Source organism: Sinocyclocheilus grahami, unplaced genomic scaffold, assembly GCF_001515645.1.
Source record: "Sinocyclocheilus grahami isolate Dianchi unplaced genomic scaffold, SAMN03320097.WGS_v1.1 scaffold510.1, whole genome shotgun sequence".
Taxonomy (NCBI): domain Eukaryota; kingdom Metazoa; phylum Chordata; class Actinopteri; order Cypriniformes; family Cyprinidae; genus Sinocyclocheilus; species Sinocyclocheilus grahami.
Window position 1 is genome coordinate 633159 of NW_015505689.1, and position 24169 is coordinate 657327.

General features: G+C 38.0%; 1 protein-coding gene across 4 annotated transcripts in view; it reads right to left on the reverse strand.

The window, feature by feature from the left end:
- enox2 (ecto-NOX disulfide-thiol exchanger 2) overlaps positions 1-24169 on the reverse strand; it is a 175464-nt gene that overhangs the window by 27386 nt on the left and 123909 nt on the right. For 3 of the 4 annotated variants that reach the window (XM_016237308.1, XM_016237310.1, XM_016237311.1), the window contains 5 exons: positions 22863-23018; positions 10936-11108; positions 10320-10353; positions 3718-3951; positions 2122-2334 (listed from right to left, as the gene is read on the reverse strand). In XM_016237308.1, the coding sequence (XP_016092794.1) occupies positions 2122-2334; positions 3718-3951; positions 10320-10353; positions 10936-11108; positions 22863-23018 (810 nt within the window). Of the gene's footprint in view, positions 1-2121; positions 2335-3717; positions 3952-10319; positions 10369-10935; positions 11109-22862; positions 23019-24169 lie in introns of all 4 variants that reach the window. The other variant, XM_016237309.1, reaches the window with a different exon arrangement.

Below are 24169 nucleotides of genomic sequence, written 5' to 3' on the forward strand. Positions count from 1 at the left end.
TCCTCGTGCATTACAAGGAATTGTGCTTTATATATAATGCATCATACATACAGGTTTCACGCAAAGTGTTATGGAAGCCTATGCATACGTGTGTTGTTGAGTGACATGTCATCAGAAGTGTATCTGATTCGCTACAAGCTCACGTCAAGGTTATGTGAGCAATCAGTCGAGCTAGACATGACAATCTAGTGATTGGGCTTACTTACTTTTAATCTATGAAGGGTCATCAGGTGTGCTGTCCAGAGACTAAGCAGCTAAACCAAATCACAGACTCTGGGTCTTGATGATCTACACATGCCCGATAGGGTTCACATACTCTACCTTCTTCTGCATTCAGCTCAAAGTGGTAGAAGCCTCTGGAGCACTTACCTTTGGTCCACATTGATATCAGATCAAACACTATAAAACCCAGTCATGGAAAAGCTGCAGTGCAAAAGTAACTGACGGCAAAGCGTTAACTGCTTTTGAGGTCAAAAGTTGGGCAGATTTTCTTAACCTTTGCCATTGCATTCAGAAGTGTAGCTTTCTAATAAATACATCTGAATACCTCCTGCTGGTACTTCACACTTCATCAAGAGATGCATATGTATGATATTCAAACGCACTAACTTTTTAAATTTTCAAGGCAAGATTTTCTCTGCCTTGACCTTTCAATAAGGCTGTATTCATTTTTGTTCCATTTCTTTTACCCTAGTTGCATATTAACGCAACATTCTCTCTAAAGAATGCCCACAAACCCCCTATTATACTTGAATCAAATGCACACTGCCATGCATCAAGGAAACTTTGCGTGTGTGAGTGTGTGAGTGGTAGTTCCATTTCTCTGGGCATTGGATCAATCAGGTACAAAGCACTGCTTGCGTTGGGCGTACTATCATGATGGCAGGAAGTGATGTGTAATCATGCGGTAGCTGACAGCACCCATTTACTGAATGCTTCCTTTTGTGTCTGACAGCATAGATGAAACTACAGTGACGTCACACAACAGGCACTTCTGGGCTCTTCAGACAAGAAGCTTTTAGTCCTGGCGCTGCATTTCTAATGATCTGTGAAAATTTCATAATGTAATAATGCTCGCTAAGTTTAATGAAAGTTATTATGAAGTGATACCTACGGTTTATTGTGAAGAAATATACACAGGTTGTTCCTGTGTGTTAGTTGGACATACACTACTATTCAAAAATTGTCATTTTTGGGGGAGAAATTAATACTCAAGGATGCATTAAACTGATCAAAGATGACAGCAGAGTCATTTATAATGTTACAAAAGATTGCTCTTCAAATAAATAAAAATTTTCTAGTCATCAAAGTGTCTGTTTAAAATATTGATAATCGGTAATGTTTCTTGAGCAGCGAATTTGCACATTAGAATGATTTCTGGAGGATCATGTGAAGACTGGAGTAATGATGCTGAAAATTCAGCTTCAGTGACATTACACAATATTACGGTTTCTTTGCAAATAAATGCAACCTTGAGACTTCCCTCAAAAACATTTCAAAACTCTTACCAACATTTGAATGGCAATATTATCAAGTTATGGATCACACATTCTCATACATACAGCAAGACTGTTCTAAATGTGAATTGTGGCATATAAAAGTAAAACAATCACACAAACACGTGTGAAATGTGTTATCTGGCCTAAAATCTCGGTATTAGTCAGCGGTCATGTATTTGCCCTTATATTTGCTCTGAACGGTGAAATCAGTGAAATCATTTCAGGGTTTGTGCAATGCCTCAGAGAAATGCAAATCTACAGCCACCAGCTGCGATTGGATCAATTGGGTCTTATTAGATCAGAGCTGTGATCTGTGAGCTATCATAATTCATGTAAAATCCACCACCAATAATGACGGAAATCAGCAGAAGGCCAAAAATCCTATACTTTCAATCAATGTTTCAATCCCTCAAACAGAATTTTTAGTCATTTCCAGTTCAGTCTGAAAATCTTTTACGCAGAGTGCCTTTTTTTGGTTGTAAACAGTAAATTTATCATGAGTAATTTAACATCTCTCCAAGCCTAGTGAGCTGTGAAATGCACATGATGCCCAAAAATGCTGTCTGGGTTAGCAGCTTACTAGGGTTTGAAACAGAAGCAACATCTGTAAAGAAACACTCACATTGTACTAAAATCCCAGCAAGGGCGTTTTTGAACTTCTCCTTGGCCTCCTCCATCTCCTTCTCATGGGCGGCCTTCTCGTTCATCAGCCGGCGAATGTGGCTGTTGGAGGACTGGATCATGGAATAGATGTTGTTGGCGTTTCTGCGGTTTACCTCCCCTCGTTCCACCCAGGTCAGCAGGACACGCACGGCCTCAGCAAATTTAGAGTCGTCTGAGTGGAGAAAGGAAAAACGGTGGGGGAGAAACAGATGGTGGGACGAGAGCTCAGTACAATGTTGGAGAGGAACACTTCTCATCTGGGACCTTCTAGCTTCAAAACTTATTAGCAAGACATGTTTACTGGGCCAAAAAAGACAGCAAGTGCACACTAGCTAAGTAGAGGACATTTAGGAGAGGACAAGAGAACAGGGACGGACATCAACAGCATGCAATAGGCTTGGACGATCAAACTTGTCAATCATAACTCACGGACATTATTGTGTGCTTTCTGTTAAAAGGGGTAATATTATTTAAAATGATTCAGTTGTTCATAAAGTCCTGAGACACACAGGTGTGTGTGTGTGTGTGTGTGTGCGCGCGCGCGTGGGGAAAACAGTCCAGCCGATTGCTCTGAAACTACAAAGCTTTGGCTTGCGACTTTCGGCTGGGAATGAGATAAGAAACAGAGAAAACTGAAAACTACTGTAATGAATGCCACAGGGAGTCTCTTCCAGAAATCTATAATTTTCTTAAAATTAAAATAAAATCTGCAAATAAAAATCAACTAAAAGAACAGTTTGGCAGAGATTTGCGGAGCTGTTTGGTGTTAACTGCGTGACAGATGAAGAACTGTTGTAAAGGCATTGCTGTCTGTTTATCGAAGATGATTTGTGTTGTAAGAAAATTAAAAAGACAAACATAATTATTTTGTTTTTGTATACTTGTTACTGTAATCCTGTAAAGCACACAAACACATGTCTGACTGAGATTTCTAGGAGGCTTTGATTTATTTTATAGACGTCCTAACTACAGATAATCAAAAGATGCTGTCAAATAATTTAAATGAATAATCCATCAACCCTTTTAAGACTGCATCAATGTGTCATGAATAAGAAATCCCTCTCTATCAATAAACTGATTTAGCTGCTGATTTATCCGATTCAGACTCAATACGTCAGAACTAACAGATTAAAAAAATAATTGTCAAACCTGATTATACAGACAAATCTAGCAGATATAAGGATGCTGTTGAGATTTTCTCCAGCAAACAGCATGCGATATCATCCTTTCCTCTCTTTCCTTCATCTTTTACCTGTAAACACTGCAAACTGAGCTGAACTGCATATAACCCATTACATATGGAAAAGTGGCTAATGCACATGGCTAATTTCAACTGATTTCATCTCAAAAGCTTCTCTTTATTACACTCTCTCTCTCGGACAGAGATTTGAGATGCAGTCGTTAAACAGATGGTTTCTATTAAACTGCATGGAACGTCAAACGCAAAGAGACAAACTGCTTTTAGATGCATTCAGCCAACAGGAAACAACAGAGGTGTGACTGACAAAAACAACTAAATCCCTGTAACAGAAGAATAACACGTCACGTGTCCCACCTTTGAGCTTTTCTCCTAACTGGCTGCACTCGTGCTCAGAGAAATGGACGATGGGGGGCGGCGAGGGGGGCCGCAGACGGTCCTCTTCTATCCTGCGCCGGTGCCTCTCTTCCCGGGCCAGCATGCGCTGTCTGCACTCCCACTCGTACAGGTCATCTCGAGCCTGAGCGAAATCTACATGCAGCCGGCCTGTGTCCTTCTTATCTGTGCTTGATCCCAGCCGGATCCTATAACCTACAGAACAGGGAAATGGACATGGACAATGATATAGGAAAAGGAAGGAATTGAAGGTAAGGAAAAGAAAGTGGAAATGGAAATGGAAGGGGAAGCAGAGTAAAGCAATAAAGGAAAAGCAAGAATGAGAAAGAGGAAAGGAATGGGGAAAATGAAGAAAGGAAAAGAACAGGACGACAAAAGAAAATAAAATAAGAAGGGAAAGGGAAATGGAACAAAGGACATAAGAAGAGGAAGGGGAGGAAATGACAGAAAAAAGGACAAAAGGAAGGGGAAATGGAGCAAAGGAAATGGGAAAGGCGAAAAATAAAGGGAAGTGGATTAAAGTAATGGCCAATAAAAGACAGGAAAAGAAAGAGGAAAGGAATTGGTCAAAGGAAAATAAATAGGTAAGAGGTAAAAGAATGGGAAGGGTAGTAAAGGAAAAACCATGAAAGACAGAAAAGGAAAAAAAAAATCAAGAGGAAATGAAAGGAAGAGGAAGAGGAAGGGTGAACCAATCAAAGGGAAAGAAAGGAAAGAGGAAGGGAAAATGAGAAAAAGAATGGGAAGGGAGAGAACAAGTGGACAAGAAAAGACATGGATTGACAGAAAAAGAAAAAGTAAAGAAAACAGGAAAAGAAAAGAAAAGAAAGAGGAAGAGGAAAGGGAAACAGAAAAAAAGATAATGGAAATTGGAGTGGAGAAAAGAAGTTGAAGGGGAGTAAAGTACAGGACAAGAAAAGACAGAAGAACAATAAAAGAAAAAAAACAACGGAAAAGAGGAATGAAAACGGAAGAAAAGAGAAAAAAGGAAAAAACAGGAAATTGAGAAAATGAAAAGAAGGGAAAAAGAAAGGGAAGGGGAAAAGACAAGGAAAAAGTAAGTATAGGAAAGGACGGAGAGGAAAGGAAAGGAAAAAGGAGGGAAAAAAGTAGAGTGCAATAAGTTAAATGGTAAAAAAGGAAAGAGAACAGGACAAGAAAATGAGAGCAGCAGAAAAGCATTGAGCCTTAACTAACCACATGAATGTAATGAGAAAAACAACATATTAGCAACACTGATTCATGAAGTGACACGTGACAAAGAGACACCCACAAACACTCTCTGATGCTTAAGCTTTACTTCTAACATGTGCTTGCTGACATATTAAGGCCAAACCACGCATATTTGTTTATTTTGTAGGAAATGTATAAAGCCTCAAATGTTACACTCAGATGAGGAAATCGAAAACCAAAACCCTACCAGCACAGATAACCATGATGTATGAGAATAATCTGGTTTGTGATAGGGCTGAAAAAAAGAAAGTGATTTTGTATTAAGGATTATACATTTCAATTGCTCGGAAAAGTATCTTGACAAATGGCCAAGCGGTACGTGAAAGAGGCTCCAGTGAATTCTGAATCGTATGATGCTGCGAGTACATTACAGAGAGGCTGAGAAGTGTTTTTAAGGAGAATGTATTTTCACAGACGGCCGTGTCAACAGAAATGAGAGAAAGAGCTTCACGGTTTGCTTCCGCCACTCTATCACTGCTTTACAGCCCTGAGACGCTGTTAAATATTTTACGCAATGTGTTCACGTTAGAAATGAGCACCATTATTTATGGAAAGGCCTGCAGAGCTCCGTCACGAGGCCACATAATATATGGGGCGCCGCTCCAATCTCGTCCCTCTCCACTGAGAGAGCAACACTCAGAGAAGAATAAATAATGGAAAAGGTATTATTGAAGCGACCGGTGCTTCAAATTTGCTTTCTGTGGCTGAGATGGACATCCTAATATTTGCATACAAAGACTGATTTAAGTTGTGACTGGATAAGAGTAGCAGCTCATGTGACCGGTGTCGAGGAGGTGATTGATATGCAGCGTTCAAAGGCAGAAATGTATTACTAGGTGTCGGCGCTTGTCTTCTCATTGACCTCTTCTGTCAGGGACTCTCGAGGGCCAGCGTCTACAGATCTTGAGTTCTGTGAGTGATGTGCGGAAGCCCCGCCCTCCTAATTAATTCTGCATCAATCCATCAAGTCAAGAGGGAACTTGTGGACACATGGGCCTCATTTCCATGCGATAAAAGGTTAAGTGAAATTATTCTAAATCACATGGCGTGGCACATAAGTGATAGGCATGCTTCAGTGCTCTTATTTGTATTCTTGCTTATGAAATTGTGAAATATTAAGGGTGTAATCTACAATGAAAGTTCACAATTTAAAAGATAGCTGCTGTTAGTGTCAATTCAAATATTAAATTAAAAGATTTGAATGATATATGTAAACGAAAATAAAAACAAACATAAAAATAAAATAAGAAGTGACACAGCTCGTGATGGACAGATCGTTAATGGCTGGTCTACTTTTAAATGAACCAATTCGAATGGAAAACAAATATTCTCTGATTATGTAATCCGTATGAATCATGCATGCAGGCGCATCACTACTGCAGAGAGTCAGTGTCGCCGACTTCATCTCAAGCCGAAAGCACTAGTTTATCAATAAATTATTAAAATGTTAATGCAGTGTTTTTCCCTGACACATTCATAATTATTAGTGTTTCCCATACATTGGTTTATTTATGGCAGCCCGTCACAATAACACTGACCGCCACAAATAGATTTTCCAAAAGGCTTTGACTTTGTTGAATAAACATGAGCACTGCACGTTTCAAAGTCAAAACGCGACGTGGGTGTTTTTATATGAATGTATTTTGAAGGGAACTGATTGTTTTTAGATGTTATTTTAATTTAATCTTTACTATAATGCATGATAAAGCAGCATTTATGAGCGCAGCTCTGCTTTGTTTACAAGCAGCTCTGTTTCTGCCGCTCCTAAAGCGCCTCCTGCTGGCAGAGAATTAATTAGCATTTTCAATCAGTCAGCCCCTCTGCTGTTTTATACCCTATATTTCCCCCGGGGGAAGTGCCACCACAAATAAGAGTGTAAGCCTGTGGGAAACACTGTATTATTATATCTGCCGGTGTACTGTGGCAAGCTTTATGCGTGCGCTCGAGCACTTATTAGGCTATGTAGGCAAAGGCTCATTATAATGATTTAACAAACGATTATTAACAAACGTGCGATTAGACAACTAATGCATAAATTGAATGACTACTAGTCGACCAGAAAAATCTTTAGTCGAGGACAGCCCTAGTATGTATGTATGTACAGTTGTGCTCATAAATTTACATGCCCCTTGCAGAATATGCAAAATGTTAATGTTTATCAAAATAAGAGGGATCATGAAAATTGCATGTTATAGTTTATTTAATACTGTCCTGAATAAGCTATTTCACATAACAGATGTTTATATATTCTCCACAAGACAAAATAATAACTGAAGTTATAAAAATGACACCGTTCAAAAGTTTACATACCTGAATCTTAATACTGTGTGTTGTTTCCTGGATGATACATAACTGTCTTTCTGTTTTGTGATAGTTGTTCATGAGTCCCTTGTTGGGCCTGAGCAGTTCAACTGCCTGCTGTTCTTCAGAAAAATCCTCCAGCTCCTGCACAATCTTTGCTTTTCCAACATCTTCTGCATATTTGAACCCTTTCCAACAGTGAAATGCAACACAATACATTAAGAGCCAGAGGGTGTAAACTTTTGAACAGGATGATGATGTGCACATTTTTCTCATTTTGTTTAAAGATAATTTTTTTTCAATTGGTACTGCACTTATGAAGCAACATAAATACTAAAATGTTTCCCAGAAGACAAAATAAGTACAATTTAACCTGATCATCCAATTCAAAAAGTTTACACCCCCTAGCTCTTAATGCGTTGTGTTGCCTTCTTGAGCATCAGTAAATGTTTTCACCTTATTTAATAGTTATGTATGAGCCCAATTGTCCTCAGTGTGAAAAGATGGATCTCAAAATCATACAGTCATTAGCTATGTTTCCATCACCCTGTTTTAATGCGCATTTTGAAGTATCGCATGAGAAATGAGTGATGGAGATGCCAAATTTCGAATAAAAATCGAAAAATTTTAATTCGCAAAAACGTTTTTACGCTCGCTTGAGGTGGTTTTTGACTTGTGTGAAAAAGGGTTGATGCGAATAATGGGAGATGGAAATGCATTTTGCAAATACATTTCTCCAAGCACATCAAAAAAAGTCATGTGACTTTGCGCTATGGGATGGCAAATCCTGACTAACCAGTGGACTGATCTCATTCCACAGCATCTGAAATGTTATTATGCACGAGCAAAGTCCGTCATCAAAGTATTTCTGTATAATTGGCTCCCAGAAATGTCTTACACGACTGCGTTCCCAAACAGCAGCATCCACCACCGAAAGCAATGACCGCATTCATTGCATTTCATCTGCTCGCTCTGAGGCGCAAGTAATTTCTTATATATGAAAATTATTATATTCTCCTACTTTTCTTAGTGATTTATAGTGCCAATTTATCAGGAAGTGACGATTTTGTTCTCTTATGTATGTACAGTTGTGCTCATAAATTTACATGCCCCTTGCAGAATATGCAAAATGTTAATGTTTATCAAAATAAGAGGGATCATGAAAATTGCATGTTATAGTTTATTTAATACGGTCCTGAATAAGCTATTTCACATAACAGATGTTTATATATTCTCCACAAGACAAAATAATAACTGAAGTTATAAAAATGACACCGTTCAAAAGTTTACATACCTGAATCTTAATACTGTGTGTTGTTTCCTGGATGATACATAACTGTCTTTCTGTTTTGTGATAGTTGTTCATGAGTCCCTTGTTGGGCCTGAGCAGTTCAACTGCCTGCTGTTCTTCAGAAAAATCCTCCAGCTCCTGCACAATCTTTGCTTTTCCAACATCTTCTGCATATTTGAACCCTTTCCAACAGTGAAATGCAACACAATACATTAAGAGCCAGAGGGTGTAAACTTTTGAACAGGATGATGATGTGCACATTTTTCTCATTTTGTTTAAAGATAATTTTTTTTCAATTGGTACTGCACTTATGAAGCAACATAAATACTAAAATGTTTCCCAGAAGACAAAATAAGTACAATTTAACCTGATCATCCAATTCAAAAAGTTTACACCCCCTAGCTCTTAATGCGTTGTGTTGCCTTCTTGAGCATCAGTAAATGTTTTCACCTTATTTAATAGTTATGTATGAGCCCAATTGTCCTCAGTGTGAAAAGATGGATCTCAAAATCATACAGTCATTAGCTATGTTTCCATCACCCTGTTTTAATGCGCATTTTGAAGTATCGCATGAGAAATGAGTGATGGAGATGCCAAATTTCGAATAAAAATCGAAAAATTTTAATTCGCAAAAACGTTTTTACGCTCGCTTGAGGTGGTTTTTGACTTGTGTGAAAAAGGGTTGATGCGAATAATGGGAGATGGAAATGCATTTTGCAAATACATTTCTCCAAGCACATCAAAAAAAGTCATGTGACTTTGCGCTATGGGATGGCAAATCCTGACTAACCAGTGGACTGATCTCATTCCACAGCATCTGAAATGTTATTATGCACGAGCAAAGTCCGTCATCAAAGTATTTCTGTATAATTGGCTCCCAGAAATGTCTTACACGACTGCGTTCCCAAACAGCAGCATCCACCACCGAAAGCAATGACCGCATTCATTGCATTTCATCTGCTCGCTCTGAGGCGCAAGTAATTTCTTATATATGAAAATTATTATATTCTCCTACTTTTATTCGAGGTTTATAGTGCCAGTTTATCAGGAAGTGACGATTTTGTTCTCTTTGACTTGTTGGATGGAAACGATGCTTGTTCGCAAATGTTTTATGCGATATTCCAGTTTTGTGCACAAGTTAAATTCGCAACTTTGGATGGAAACCCGGCTACTGTTGGAAAGGGTTCAAATATGCAGAAAATGTTGGAAAAGCAAAGAATGTGCAGGAGCTGGAGGATTTTTCTGAAGAACAGCAGGCAGTAGAACTGCTCAGGACCAACAAGGGACTCATGAACAACTATCACAAAACAGAAAGAGTCATGGATCATCCAGGAAACAACACAGTATTAAGATTCATTCAATTTTGAACGGGGTCATTTTTATAAATAAAGTTATTATTTTGTCTTGTGGAGAATATATAAACATCTGTTATGTGAAATAGCTTATTCAGGACAGTATTAAAAAAAAAACAATAACATGAAATTTTCATGATCCCTCTTATTTTGATAAAATTATTAACGTTTTGCATATTCTGCAAGGGGCATGTACATTTATGAGCACAACTGTACACATATATATAATAAATGATTTACATATTTATATATGCATTATAGTTATTGAAATTATTCCTAAATATTTTATATGATTTAAATTTTCATAGATATGTCCATACTTAAATAAAACAATTCTCATATAGAGCAACTGTTGGTGTTGCAGAGAGATCCTCCCGATCATGTACCTGACAGGAAGAGGGCCTTGTCCACTGTGTGCTCCTCAGCGAAGCGGATGTGACAGAAGTTCTTCTTGCTTTTGCGGATGGCGATGATACTCCCGCACTGTTCGAACACCTCCACAATGAGCTGCTCTGTGGCGTTTTCTGGTAAACCGCCCACAAACACCGTCTTACAGCCGGGCGGTCTCTCTCTGGTGGCAGGGGGAGGCAGGTCTTTGAAGACAAGCACAAAAGAATATTAAACTACCAGAATTTTTGACATTTTCTTTCATCTAGATATTGATCTCCATTTTTCACTGCATTAAGTCCATAGCTTATTATTGACTCGTATGCCACATATGAAACATGCTAAATCAATCACTGATTGTTTTTTTTTGTTTTTTTACGACCTTGACATTAAAATTATTTATTATCCAATTCTAATCTAAAAGACCAGGGTTCATCTGGAAGATCATTAAAAACGGTAATGCGCCAAATCACATCGATCAGACTGACATATTTTTGGCCTTTTGCCACTTTTATTTGATAGTCTTAGCATAGACAGGACTCAACATGTCACTGGATCTTTCTCTCGACTGGTTTAATTTGCAGAACACGGCACTAGAACCTCCAGGTTGTGCTCCTCAGCGAAGCGGATGTGACAGAAGTTCTTCTTGCTTTTGCGGATGGCGATGATACTCCCGCACTGTTCGAACACCTCCACAATGAGCTGCTCTGTGGCGTTTTCTGGTAAACCGCCCACAAACACCGTCTTACAGCCGGGCGGTCTCTCTCTGGTGGCAGGGGGAGGCAGGTCTTTGAAGACAAGCACAAAAGAATATTAAACTACCAGAATTTTTGACATTTTCTTTCATCTAGATATTGATCTCCATTTTTCACCGCATTAAGTCCATAGCTTATTATTGACTCGTATGCCACATATGAAACATGCTAAATCAATCACTGATTGTTTTTTTTTGTTTTTTTACGACCTTGACATTAAAATTATTTATTATCCAATTCTAATCTAAAAGACCAGGGTTCATCTGGAAGATCATTAAAAACGGTAATGCGCCAAATCACATCGATCAGACTGACATATTTTTGGCCTTTTGCCACTTTTATTTGATAGTCTTAGCATAGACAGGACTCAACATGTCACTGGATCTTTCTCTCGACTGGTTTAATTTGCAGAACACGGCACTAGAACCTCCAGGTTCACAAAGCTAATCTCTTTTTGATAAACCAATTCAACCATGAATAAGATGCATTGAGAAAACCAGGCATAATCAATGAAACTCGGCACTTGCTACATGACTGGATTACCAGTGCAAAGCTTGCCATGTTCTGCTGTTAGCTGATTCCTCAGCGATGCTGTGCAGACCAACGGGTGATAATCCGTGTCTTAACAAGCTATGGGAATGCAGATGAAGGAAGCACCTGCTGGGACTCAGAGGGGACCGCGTGCCTGATGGGGGGTCCAAACAGAGTCGGACGCAAAGCTGTTCAGGCATGTTTGGCTGTAAGCCAGTCACTATAAATAAGTGAGTCTCTTTGGACCCCACAGCTGCCCCCTAACACTCGCTATCCATCATCACCAACATTACACTAACTTCTGTTTATTGTGGTGGCTCATGATGAGCTTTATATTTATGTCAGCTCATGCCAGTGGAAAGAATATAATACTCCACTGACTAGAGGATGTGACATATGTGTACAGCTTCAATACAACACTATAAGAGCATGCATATGGACCAAAACGATTCGGATGTCAGTCATGGGCTTTGGATGACATGCTGTGGTATTGTAAAAAAAAAAAAAACTCTGTAAACATGTTTACCAAGCATAAAATGACTTGTCTGTCTGATCATCACTGAAGTCTGAATGGGATTTTGTTTATTTGCTTGCCTTATTTTAGCAGCGGATTCATTGAAGGAATTATGTAAATCAGGTACTGCTGCAAATATGGCAACAAAATTAGTGCTGATAGCAATTCACACCTCGGCTGGATCTGGAAGACTGAATACCATGATTTGATACACTCTTCTGAGCCTCACGAATCGACTCTTTACAAAGCTGAAAATTATTCTTTATGGTTGCCATGATCACTAGAAAACATACATAAACATTCATTTGAAATAAAATCCAGTTTGTTTTAATGGTGTCATGTCTTTCCTTTGAAAGCACAGTGTCAACTGCGTTGGCCAATGTATGCTAATGTTCATTTTATAAAGAGCCTAATTTGCATAGAAAGGATTTGCTCATAAAGGAATGACATGAATTTGAATATGCATGGAACAGCACTGTACTACATACAGCACCTGCTTATGTTGGGCTGTGAGTTTTTATGCTAATAAACGCGTGGTCACATTTACCTTTCTACAGCGAAATTCTGCAGCCAAAAAGCCATTGTTTCACCTGTGAAGTTTCATTAACATGACCTCACCTTAAGTTGCATGTATGGTTTTGTGCTGAAATACAGGGCTGCAAGGTCTGCATAACAAATCCACCCCAATTGGTACTAAAAAACAGCCCAATCACAGCCCATTTGGTTTCTAGGGGGTCAAAACCTCCTCCTGCCGTGGCAACAGTATAAAAGTAGCCAAATTCTGCTGGAAAACCATGGACTTGGCAACACTACCAACACTGAATTCACCTCTCATTATCTAGAAAAGAACATGGTTATTATGTCTACTTTCTTATGTAGATTTTTGTGTACTATTATGGATCAAGAGCTTTGATTATCCGGCCAGTACACAGGCATATTTAAGAAAACCACAGACGCATGCACTGACAGAGCAAAAACGCACTAATCTAAAAGCTGAATACTAACGTTAAAGTTGAGTTTTTCTCAGCATGAGTCTAGAACGAGAGACTTGAGGCTCCTAGTTTAAGAACAACCACTGATAATCTCAAAGGGGCAAGTCGTTCGGTTTTCATCTTACGGTGAGCTCGATTAAATACTGGTTGCTGGCCCAGGTGAGCAAATGTTTACTTTGTCAAATGCACATGAAACATTTTAGCTTGACATCAGCAGTCTCTTGAAAGTTGAAACTTTGAGCAAGCAATAAAAACACAGAGTAGATGTTTGCTTTAGGAGGAACAGAGGAGCTCCACAAGAAAGAGTTTGATACCTCTGAACTTTTCTAAATCAAATACACCCACTTTGTTTTCATAGTCACACTGTGGGGAGAAAGCAAAGCAAAGTATACAGTTTCATGAGTTTTTTACCATGCAGCCGGTGGCTGATTTGTTTCGATTGTCACCCAAGACGGCGATGTGAAATTACACACAACACTGCATCAGATCTGAGATGTCTGAGATAGCTTTAGAGAGTTTCTTCAGTAACTATGACGTCTCAAAGTGGAAACTGCACAGCGATAAAATCAAAGCCTATTATTTCACAAACCAATGCTCTTCCCATGGCTCCATGGCTAAATATCCCGTGCCGTCAAAGGCGCTTCTTTGAAGAGTGAGTTAAGATGACACAGGGGGGTCTGGGACATAAATTCAGGAGGGCACTGTGTGCCTCCAGCACTGCGAGCGCTCGACCGAGAGACAGTCGTCAACAAGCTTAACGCTAATCAGCTCAAATGAAGACAGCCGCAGGTGTATTGCTGTATCGCTGTCTCGCGCACGCTCAAATACACATAGACGATGGAGATGACAACCACTCCGTAGACAGAAGTTGATAGGAACGTGGGATGTGGGAACATATATGGAACGATGAAAATGATGAAAAATGCTCAGTTCTGCCACCTTCACTGAAGAGAGACGCTTCAGTGGCACCACACAGATGCATAGCGTTGATCTTAACAAGCATGTTGCTCTGTGAAGCCCCAGATGTGTTTTAGTCACAGACCTCCAGAAGACTCAACGGCATGGGAAGCCTGACTCGAATCGGTGCGTGTGAGGTGGTAAAGGAAGAAGTCCTGGGCTTTTTGTTTGCTCGAGTGGGGTGTCAGGAGTGAGACTGCAGATAAGATTAACTGACTTCTCAAAAGGTAGTTTTCACTCAGCTTGACAGCCGTCTACCTGCTGTGTATTGTCCCTCTTGAAAGAGGAGAGCAGGACAGTGTCTCTGTAGGAAGCCTGTGGCGATCACAAGCACCTTAAACAGGCTTTTCTCCACAGGAGAGCTATACATGATCACTATGTTTTCACTCCACTTCTTTCTTTCTTTCTATTTATTTGTATTTATTGTAACACTTTGAATACAAATCTAAATTCTGCAGTGGTTGAATTGTGGATCGTGTCTGATCACCTGCTGAGCTATGTCCCAGGTTTTTTTTTCAGCATCACAGCAAGGTTTAAGCAATTATACTGAACCTAAACAGATTTGTAGAATTCAAAGGCACATTTAAATCATCACAACGCTCACATTTTTGGACATCATAGAATGTCTAAATAGAGTAAGCTGCATACTTTTGTGCATCGTAAGTTCTTGCATTTCCACACACTGTTATGAAATGGTGGAAAGCGCAATAATGCATTTTTTGTCTAGGTTTGCTGCCCAAAATACTAAGTTTGAAATGAACATATCTATGATGTCCAAAGATGTATGGCTTGAATAGTCTGTGATGCATAAAAGGGTCTGGGTTTGATTCAAGCATTCACACATTCTATGAAGTCCAGAAATGTTGTTGAGGTCAGGTTGAACAGTCAAACACTGCCCAAAAACATTCAATCACACCATCTTTTTGTTTAGGTTTGATTCAAACAACTCCGTGATGGTTTAAATACTTTTAGGCAGACTTCAAATATCTTGCATTTAAAGACTGATGTTATACAGAGATCATAAAATCCTTAATAACATTTGAGCATGATATTAAGAAATGTGCATTGTGCAATAAAGAACACCAACATTTAATTATAATTTTATATAAGTAAGTCTTAAGTAATATGTCAATAAATATGTTAATGGATTTGAAGTATTTAGTATGAGATAAATGTTTTTTAAATATATTATGACATATGTTTTTTTTTTTAACTAGGGCATTGAACAACTTAATTAAGTACCTAAAATGCCCAGAACTTAGTACAGATTTGAACGTGCCAATGACTCCCAAAAAAGCCATCAATATCTGACTACATCATTCAATCAGCCACCTATACTGCCCCAAGATGCTCTCTTGGTCCATATACTGTATATACAACATTAATAACATTAGACATTTTTGAAAATAAGGCATTTTAATAACTGACTAATAACTGATCTCTATCCAGGATATCTCAGAAACTAAAAATCATTCCCATTAATAATAATAATAAAAAAAAAAAAAAACTTGAAATCAAAATAAGATTAAGTGCTAAATTGAAAACTAATACAGTATAAAACAATACTGAAATGAACAATAAAGCTAAATAAAAATATTAAAGGAAACTAATAAAAAAGACAAAAGCACATACATTTACTAAAACCCGAAATTAAAATTTAAATGAAAAATGAAAATATCAAAATAAAAGCAAATTCAAAATATTATTCAATCAATAATACACTGTTTCTAATGAATAAAAGCAACTATGACATCCCATGGCTTTGAGACATAGCCAGTAGTTATTTTAGGCAGCAGAGTGTATAAGTGAGGTTAAAGGCCTCTGCAGGCACAGGCGGGTGTAGCGGAGCGAGGTGCGGGTGATATGTGTCGTGAGTGGGCTGAAGTGTGGAAACAGGCCAGACTGGCAGTGCCCTCAGGAAACTGAGTCTTCCAGAAGCAGAAACACAGTGACACGGCCCTCTCGGCTCTTGGAAGAAGAGAGCTCTGCCTGATATAAAGGTCAGTCTCAGGCACAGAGCCAGGGCAGACTGGAGGTTTAGAAGTCAGTGAAAGGCAGCATATGCAGGCTGACCTGACGGTGAAGGTGCATCCACAACTGGGCACTGAATCACTGCTGTCCTTTCATGCATTCTGTGGGTTTCCAGGCTCTGCAGAGAAAACGGATGCTATTTGCCATGCTTGGTGTCTCTCTCTCTCTCTCTCTCTCTCTCTCTCTAAGAACTCGGTGTCCTTCAGAGAGCCAGGCCTTTCAAACGACAGTGAGTGAAAGGCGGTCGATGGCCATTTATTAAGCACAGTAGACTAGAATGAGGTGGTGGTGGCGATGTGGAGATGGAGCTGAGTCAAGCTGGGGCTGTGCAGGGCTGCAGAATAAGACTGAAGCTGTGCTGGAGCTGCGCGACAGAGATCCAGGACAGAGGACATTCAGTCTGTCCACCAGAGCCGGAGCTAGACTGTGGAGCAGATCTCAGCCACCATCAATAACAGACACATTTAGTTTGCTTACCTGCTCAAATAATAATGCTAATATAATGCACCAGTTTATTGTAACTATGGAGGTTTGGTCGAAAGTAACTTGATAAACTAACATATCATTCAGACAGGCTCTATTTAGCCATTCAGCAGCCCGCCCTCTAGATATCAGCACTGGCCAAAAGGCTCATATCAGTGAGCTACTAAAAACAACAGTGGCAAAGGTCACATGACAGTTATAAAAATGCATAAGTCATTACAATAAAATATCATCCCAAGTGTCAAATAAATTTAACACGTATACAGAAAAAGGTTTTTAAATTTCAGCATCATTACTCCAGTCTTCAGTGTCACATGATCTTCAGAAATCATTCTAATATGCTGATTTTGTTGCTGAAGACACATTTCTTCTTATTTATTAACAGTTGCACTGCTTAATATTTTTGTGGACACTGTGAACATTTTTCAGCATTTTTTGATGAACAGAAAAATCTAAAGAACAACTATGGTTTATCGTTTAGTTATTTTTAACATTATAAATAGTGTTAATTTTTGAATTATTTAGTATAGTAGTAACAACAATCTTTAAAACAATTTTTAATTAAAACAACATTCAAAATACAGATACATTGTCTGACTTTTTGTCAAACTTTATTGGATCATGTTCATCAAAATTATGATGAACTTTACCTGAGGATAACCGACTTCATAAATCCACTAAAATAAAAAAATAAAACAAATTAAAATACATTTTAAGTTAAAAAAGGCTCCAGCATCATTCCTTTGATATTCTGTTATCTACTGCAGTGACATTCACATATTTTATATTTTAAGTGTGACTCAAGTATCCAAATACATTCTTAGGGCCACTGAATATTACAAGTCACACAATGTGTGACCATGACAGAAACACAAAGCAGAAATCAGTATAACTGCAAGAGGAGCTGCCTGTCTCCTTATTAGAAAGCCAGGCGAGAAAAGATTTAAGCGTAGCTCTGCACTGATCCACTGAGACGCCATGAGTTGAATAAAACACAGAGGTTTCAAATATCCCCATCGGTCAGATCTAATAAATAACAAGAGGTGAAGCTGACAGCAATAAGCCTGTGTGTTTTTAATACAGCTCCAATCAAAGCCAACGCCGCTGCCCTTTAAAAAGCACTGATGAATGACATATGGTATAAACGCTGATATCTCCCATCATATTTTGCCTTGAAGGGCACGAGTGCAGACAGAGAGAAAAGGGTGGATGACTTTGGCAAAGATGGGGCATACAAGCAGTTTAGGCTAAAGAGAACCAGGAAAAGAGATTCCTGCAACAAATAAGAGAGCAGGTGCTGATGTAGAGAGGCTCGAGTTTGTAAAATTTCATGTTAAATGGCATGAGCCATCGTGGGCCCTTGGGGAAAAGGACTTGGCTTTTTTTTCTGGCATCTGAGGTGAGAATAACCATGAATGATTGCTCCGCATTACTGTATGGCGTAGTCAGGAGAGCACAGCTGTCACCAGCTATTAAGTCCACTTCTGCACGGACTGGTGCGGAAAAAAGGAGACTCGTTACAATGCGAGATATGCGCATGATAGCCTGTTCTGTCTGAACGAGATGAGAGGAGATGCTCGTGTTTATGGATATGCCCAAATCTAATCAGACAGCGTTCGCTGCGTTCATCGCGACGGCCGTCTCTTTCAAGTTTCTCATCATTAAAAACGACAATCCCAGAATCACGAGGGCCTTTGTTCTGCGTCCCCCTTCCTGTCTTTCTCCTGTACGATCTTGGCATAATTACCCATGCGCTGCTTGATCACTGCACTGAGCCGGGCTTTTCATGTTGTTGTTCTGCAATTCTAGGATCAATATACAGCGGGCTGCTTCTGTTGTCAATTGAAGAATCGATCCTGGTGAATGATGACAAGGCCACATTGCCAAAGAAAATCAGATTCCTTTACAGACGATCAAACACTCTTTCAAAACATTTTTCCAGCTTGAGAGAAACCTTTAAAGTGAAAACTGAACTGAGGCTTGACAACATTTTACACACAATGGAGTTCTCTTGAAAAACAGCCACAACTCTTTCCAGTTTGGCAGAATTAGTACTGATAACAAACTACACAACATCAGCTCGTGCAAACTCATAATACGACACACTCATAAAAACGAGTTTCTGCATAAACATCACGAGGTAGGGTTAATATAACGATGACTAGTTTTGTCATTGGTTTAGTATCTTATTACATTTTCTCTGTAATTTTATTCGGTTTTTGTTCATATTATGCCACACATTCCATCATTGCCAAACTGAAATTCAGCGTTTTTCAAACTAGGAGGTCTCAAGGGGTGCTGAAATATTTTAGAAAAACAGTGTCAAAAATGTCAAAAATAAAATAAATAATAATAAAATTAATTAATTAAATTACGGTTACAATTAACTAACCGTGATATAATCAGTTTCATTCTGCTTTCAAAGACTTTTTCTGCTTAACAGTAATGGTACTGGGGTCAGTAAGATTTATTTTTGAAAGAAATCAACACTTTTTTTTTTCCCCAAAAAAGGTGCTTTACATTGGTCAAAAGTAATAGTAAATAAATAAAATAAAGTAAAAGTAAAATAAATAATCTATTATCAATGAATCCTCCAAAAATGTATCACTGCTTCCACAAAAATATGAAGCAGCACAAATGTTTTGTTGTTAATAATCAGAAATGTTTCTTGAGCAGCAAATCAGCATATTATTATGATTTCTGAAGGATCGTGTGACACTGAAGACTGGAGAAATGATGCTGGAAATTCAGCTTTGATCACAGCAATAAATAATATATATATTTAAAATATATTCAAATAGAAAACTTTTATTTTGAAGTGTAATAATATTTATAACTATAATAATTTGAATGGTTGAGTATATAGAAACAAATGATAGAAACTTGATTGAAAGTAAATATATTCCAAATAATAATTGACATAATATTTTTTTAACATTGCAAATGGATTTTTATACAAACAAACAAACAAATAAATAATTTAATTAATTAATTTATAAAATATGATTTTCTGTGATTTTTTAATGAATTTATGCTTATATATTTTAGGAGTTTTTGCAAGGAAATCATCATATTTTGAGTTCCAACTGTTGTTTTGAAGACCCCCGTCATAAGTGCCCAATTATTACTCCACATGGCAAACTCGACTCGATTCTGGCACTAACATGTTGCTAACAGCACAATATTATATTAAGCATGAAAACCACAGCACATTAGGCTAAATATTATCTGAGCTTATCACAATGGATTCTAGGGTTTCCTTTACCTCAAACACAAAGGAAACATGTGATGCTCCCTGAGAATTTAAAATGCTGCCTCCCTAGTCAGTTTACTTGGTTTTGTAACAGAGCCTCTATTTATCATTCAAATCTTTGTTCTTAAAGTTTCTACGATACTTTCACTGGTAATTGTTACGGAGCCCCGCACATGGCATGCAGGGAAAAAATAGTAGGCTAAATCGTGTGCACGATTTACTATTTCGTTCCCTCATTTTATAAATTGTGTGCACGATTTACTATTTCGTTCCCTCAATTTATAAATTGTGTGCACGATTTACTATTTCGTTCCCTCGATTTATAAATTGTGTGCACGATTTACTATTTCGTTCCCTCGATTTATAAATTGTGCACACATTTACTATTTCGTTCCCTCGATTTGCTAAATCGTGCACACGATTTAGCAAATTGAGAGAACAAATTAGCAAATCAAGGGAACGAAATGGTAATCGTGTGCACGTTTTATTATATCAAGGGAACGAATTAGTAAATCGTGCGCAAAATGTATTTATTTTTTCTTGCATGTCATGAAAGGAATTGTATTGATTGGCTTGACTGATTGGCTCCACAAATTGTTGATTTTGCTGAAAAGATTAAGTTTCACTTGAGGCCAGGTTTTGTTGGCTTTTGAATGCTCCTCTTGTACGTCGTGCTTTGGCATCAATCAACGTCTCCCATCGTTTGCTTGCGTATTAGCGCACGCGGAGCAGGCGTGTCAGTCTGTCACTCTCTCTCTCAGGAAGGTGGGTTAGGACACTTTGTGGGTGAGGCTGACCGTAGCGTTATGAGAGCGCCTAGCCTGTGATTACAGATGTGCACTCGGAGCGTGATCGGCAGCCAGAACGCTCAGCTGTTTGAAGGACACTGACTCTCTCAGGTAATCACGGTCTCCCTCTGACCCTCCTCTTGCTGTGTGGCATATTTTACATGCCAGAATACCTCAGTCTCCTTAGAGGTCAACTGTCCAATTACAGTCAGAGTTGTGTGCTAAGTGTACTTAATTGTGTTAAGAAACATCTTCATGAAAGTGTATGCTCTTTAAGGGCACTTAAGTGACCTTTTACATTATATTATCTTTAAGCACTTTTTTAAAATTTACTTTAAAGATTTGAAGTACACTACAAGTGCACATTTAAACAATTGTGTGCTCTTCTTTTTCACAAGGGTTTACACTGAGAAAAAATATTTATTTTTAGTGAATACTGATGGAGCAACACAATATTTATTAAAAATATCATCGACAAGTGCTACAAGTGCACATTTAAACAATTGTGTGCTCTTCTTTTTCACAAGGGTTTACACTGAGAAAAAATATTTATTTTTAGTGAATACTGATGGAGCAACACAATATTTATTAAAAATATCATCGACAAGTGCTACAAGTGCACATTTAAACAATTGTGTGCTCTTCTTTTTCACAAGGGTTTACACTGAGAAAAAATATTTATTTTTAGTGAATACTGATGGAGCAACACAATATTTATTAAAAATATCATCGACAAGTGCTACAAGTGCACATTCAATACAATTAAGCACACTTTTTCACAAGGTTACAGAGAAAGCATCCCATTTAGGGATATGCCGGTATCAAATTCTCATGTTGCGATTAATTGCTAATGCTTTTATCACGGTATTCCATATTATCACGATATTGAAATTTAGTTTAAAACAAAAGTGTTGTCATAATACAGTATAACAGGTTCAATAACTTTTTTCTTATAACAAAAATAACTGAACATTTAAATGCAATAAAGCAATACAGAAAAATTTATAAAGTTAAACGTTTTACACAGATTAAAGTGCAAAATAACTATAAAGACCAATAGGTATCACTTTACAATAAGACCTCATTAGTTAACCTTAATGCATTAACATTCACAATGAGCAATAGCTACATTTGCTACAGAAGTTATTAATCTTTGTTTAAAAAGTCTTAGTTCATTAAAGGGGTCATATGATGCGATTTCAATTTTTCCTTTCTCTTTGGAGTGTTACAAGCTCTTGGTGCATAAAGAAGATCTGTAAATTTGCAAAAATTAAAGTCTCAAATCCAAAGAGATATTCTTTATAAAAGTTAAGAGACAGCCATACCTACCTAAAACAGCTTGTTCTAACACGCCCCCACATAAATGAATTATTATTATTATTATTATTATTATTTAGCGCCATCTGCTGTCAGAGAGTGAAAGTGCGCTTTCATCCAGAGCATCTCTCACATGTTACGCATGTGCTTCTCGTCTGCGCTTGTTTACATCAGAGTGTGCAGGTGTCTTTCACGCAGCATACAGCGGTGTTATGCATTTTGACCAGTTGATGGGAAAAGTATTCTTAAAATGCATTCAAAATTCTAAATCATTTGTAATATATAATTATTCACGGTATTTAGAAGTGCCCACGATAACAATATCGTGCATATTCATTACCGTGATATATCACATTACCGAATACCGGCACAAGTCTAATCCCATTATGACATATTTGGTAACACTCTACTTTGATAGTCCACTTTAGACACTGAAATAACTATGCTAATCAACTAGCAGGCATTCGAGTATTAGTAGACTGTCTACTTAATATCTGTTAATACTTTATTTTGATGCTCCATCAACAGACATACTACTGACTATAAGTAACTTTGCAAGTACTTGTCAACTTATTCTACTAACCCTAATCCTAACAGTCTACTAATACTCTAATGAGAGTTTGTTGACATGTAGTTGCAGAGTTACAGTCAGTAGAATGTCTAAAGTGGACTATCGAAATAAAGTGTTACCCGTTTTTTTAGATATCTTTTATCATTGCATTATGCTCCAAGTTATTTATACTCAATATAACTGAGCTTGTTGCAATATATTCTGAGATTGTCTTTTCAGTGAAGGTTTCATGCAACTCTGCCTTTGTATTTGGCTAAAAGGAATCTTAGGTTGCCTTAAAATGCTGCCTGTGGAGTCAGCTCATTAGGTTTTGGAACGCAGCCGAGAGAGAGAGAAAGAGAGACGCTCACTGGGATTGGGCGGAAAAAGAGTGCAGCTCTTGCAGTGGATGATTTCCTTCACAATGGGCATGTCTTGCGAAACCGGCGGGGGCACAATCCCAAGGCCGGGCATCATGGGGTTCATCGGAGCAATTCCAGTCATCATGCCGAGGCTGGGGTCAAAATCTGCAGGAACAGAACAGAGGACATCACAAAGGACTGAGTGAATAAAAGCCGCTTCAGTCTGCTATCATTCTGGTGTGGCACAAATTAAAGCAATGAGAGCGAAACGCTCTCCCTCGAAGACAAATAAACACATAAGTCTAATACATATTTAAAAGGCTTTCCGAATGAATAGGTTTTTACTGACTCATTCCTCCAGCTGTTTGCCTTGGCTTGTTACTATGCACAAGCGGTCCATCTGTGGGCAAAAAAAAGTGAACACTGGCTTTCATTTACAGGTATTGGTTTAGACTACAGCTGCATGACAGCGTGGAGCTCTTTGAAATGGAAATGACGAAGGCCTCGCTCTCTGCGGTCTCTTCTGCACCTGTGGAGAGTTTATACGTCTGTCTAACCTTACTAAGAGCACTCAACTCACATATTTCACATATTTCCCTTATTTGCAGCCATATAAGAAAAACAAGCTCTGCCTCTGGCATGAGGAAAAAATAGCAAAGAAAGTTCTGAGGGTAAAGATCTATGAAATGTAAATCGCACTGTAAATAAATGCGCCATACTGTAAGTAAATAATGCAATAACACATTTCAGGGTTTATACTGAAGCCTAAAATCTCTCTATACAAATAATAATAAAAAAAAGTTCTAAAATATTGAAATAAAACAAAATAAAATGGTTAAGACAAGACAAAACAAATTAGCAGAAAATATGTGTCAGCTTGAGGGGCAAAATCAGTTCAAAAGTAACTAATGCCTTGAACTAAACTGAAACAAACAAACAAGACAAATTAATAAAAAGTAAAACAATTAATATATAATATACAACTAGCTTTATATAGTACAATTTTTATACTACTCTATCTATCTATCTATCACCAAACAGCTGATAAAAATATCCCAATAATCCACACCACTCCAGTGCATCAGTTAGCATCTTGAGAAGCTAAAAGCTGCATGTTCGTAAGAAAAAAATATCCATCAGTTGTTTCAACTCTATTCCATCACTTCAAAATACCAGTCCATGATCCATAATAATGCCTCCGCCAGTAAAAAGTACATCTCCTGTTGTCTCTCACGTCAAAATCCATTTGGAAGCAATGGTTACAAACACAGATGTTAACTGATGGACTGGAGTGATATGGATTACTTGTGGATTAC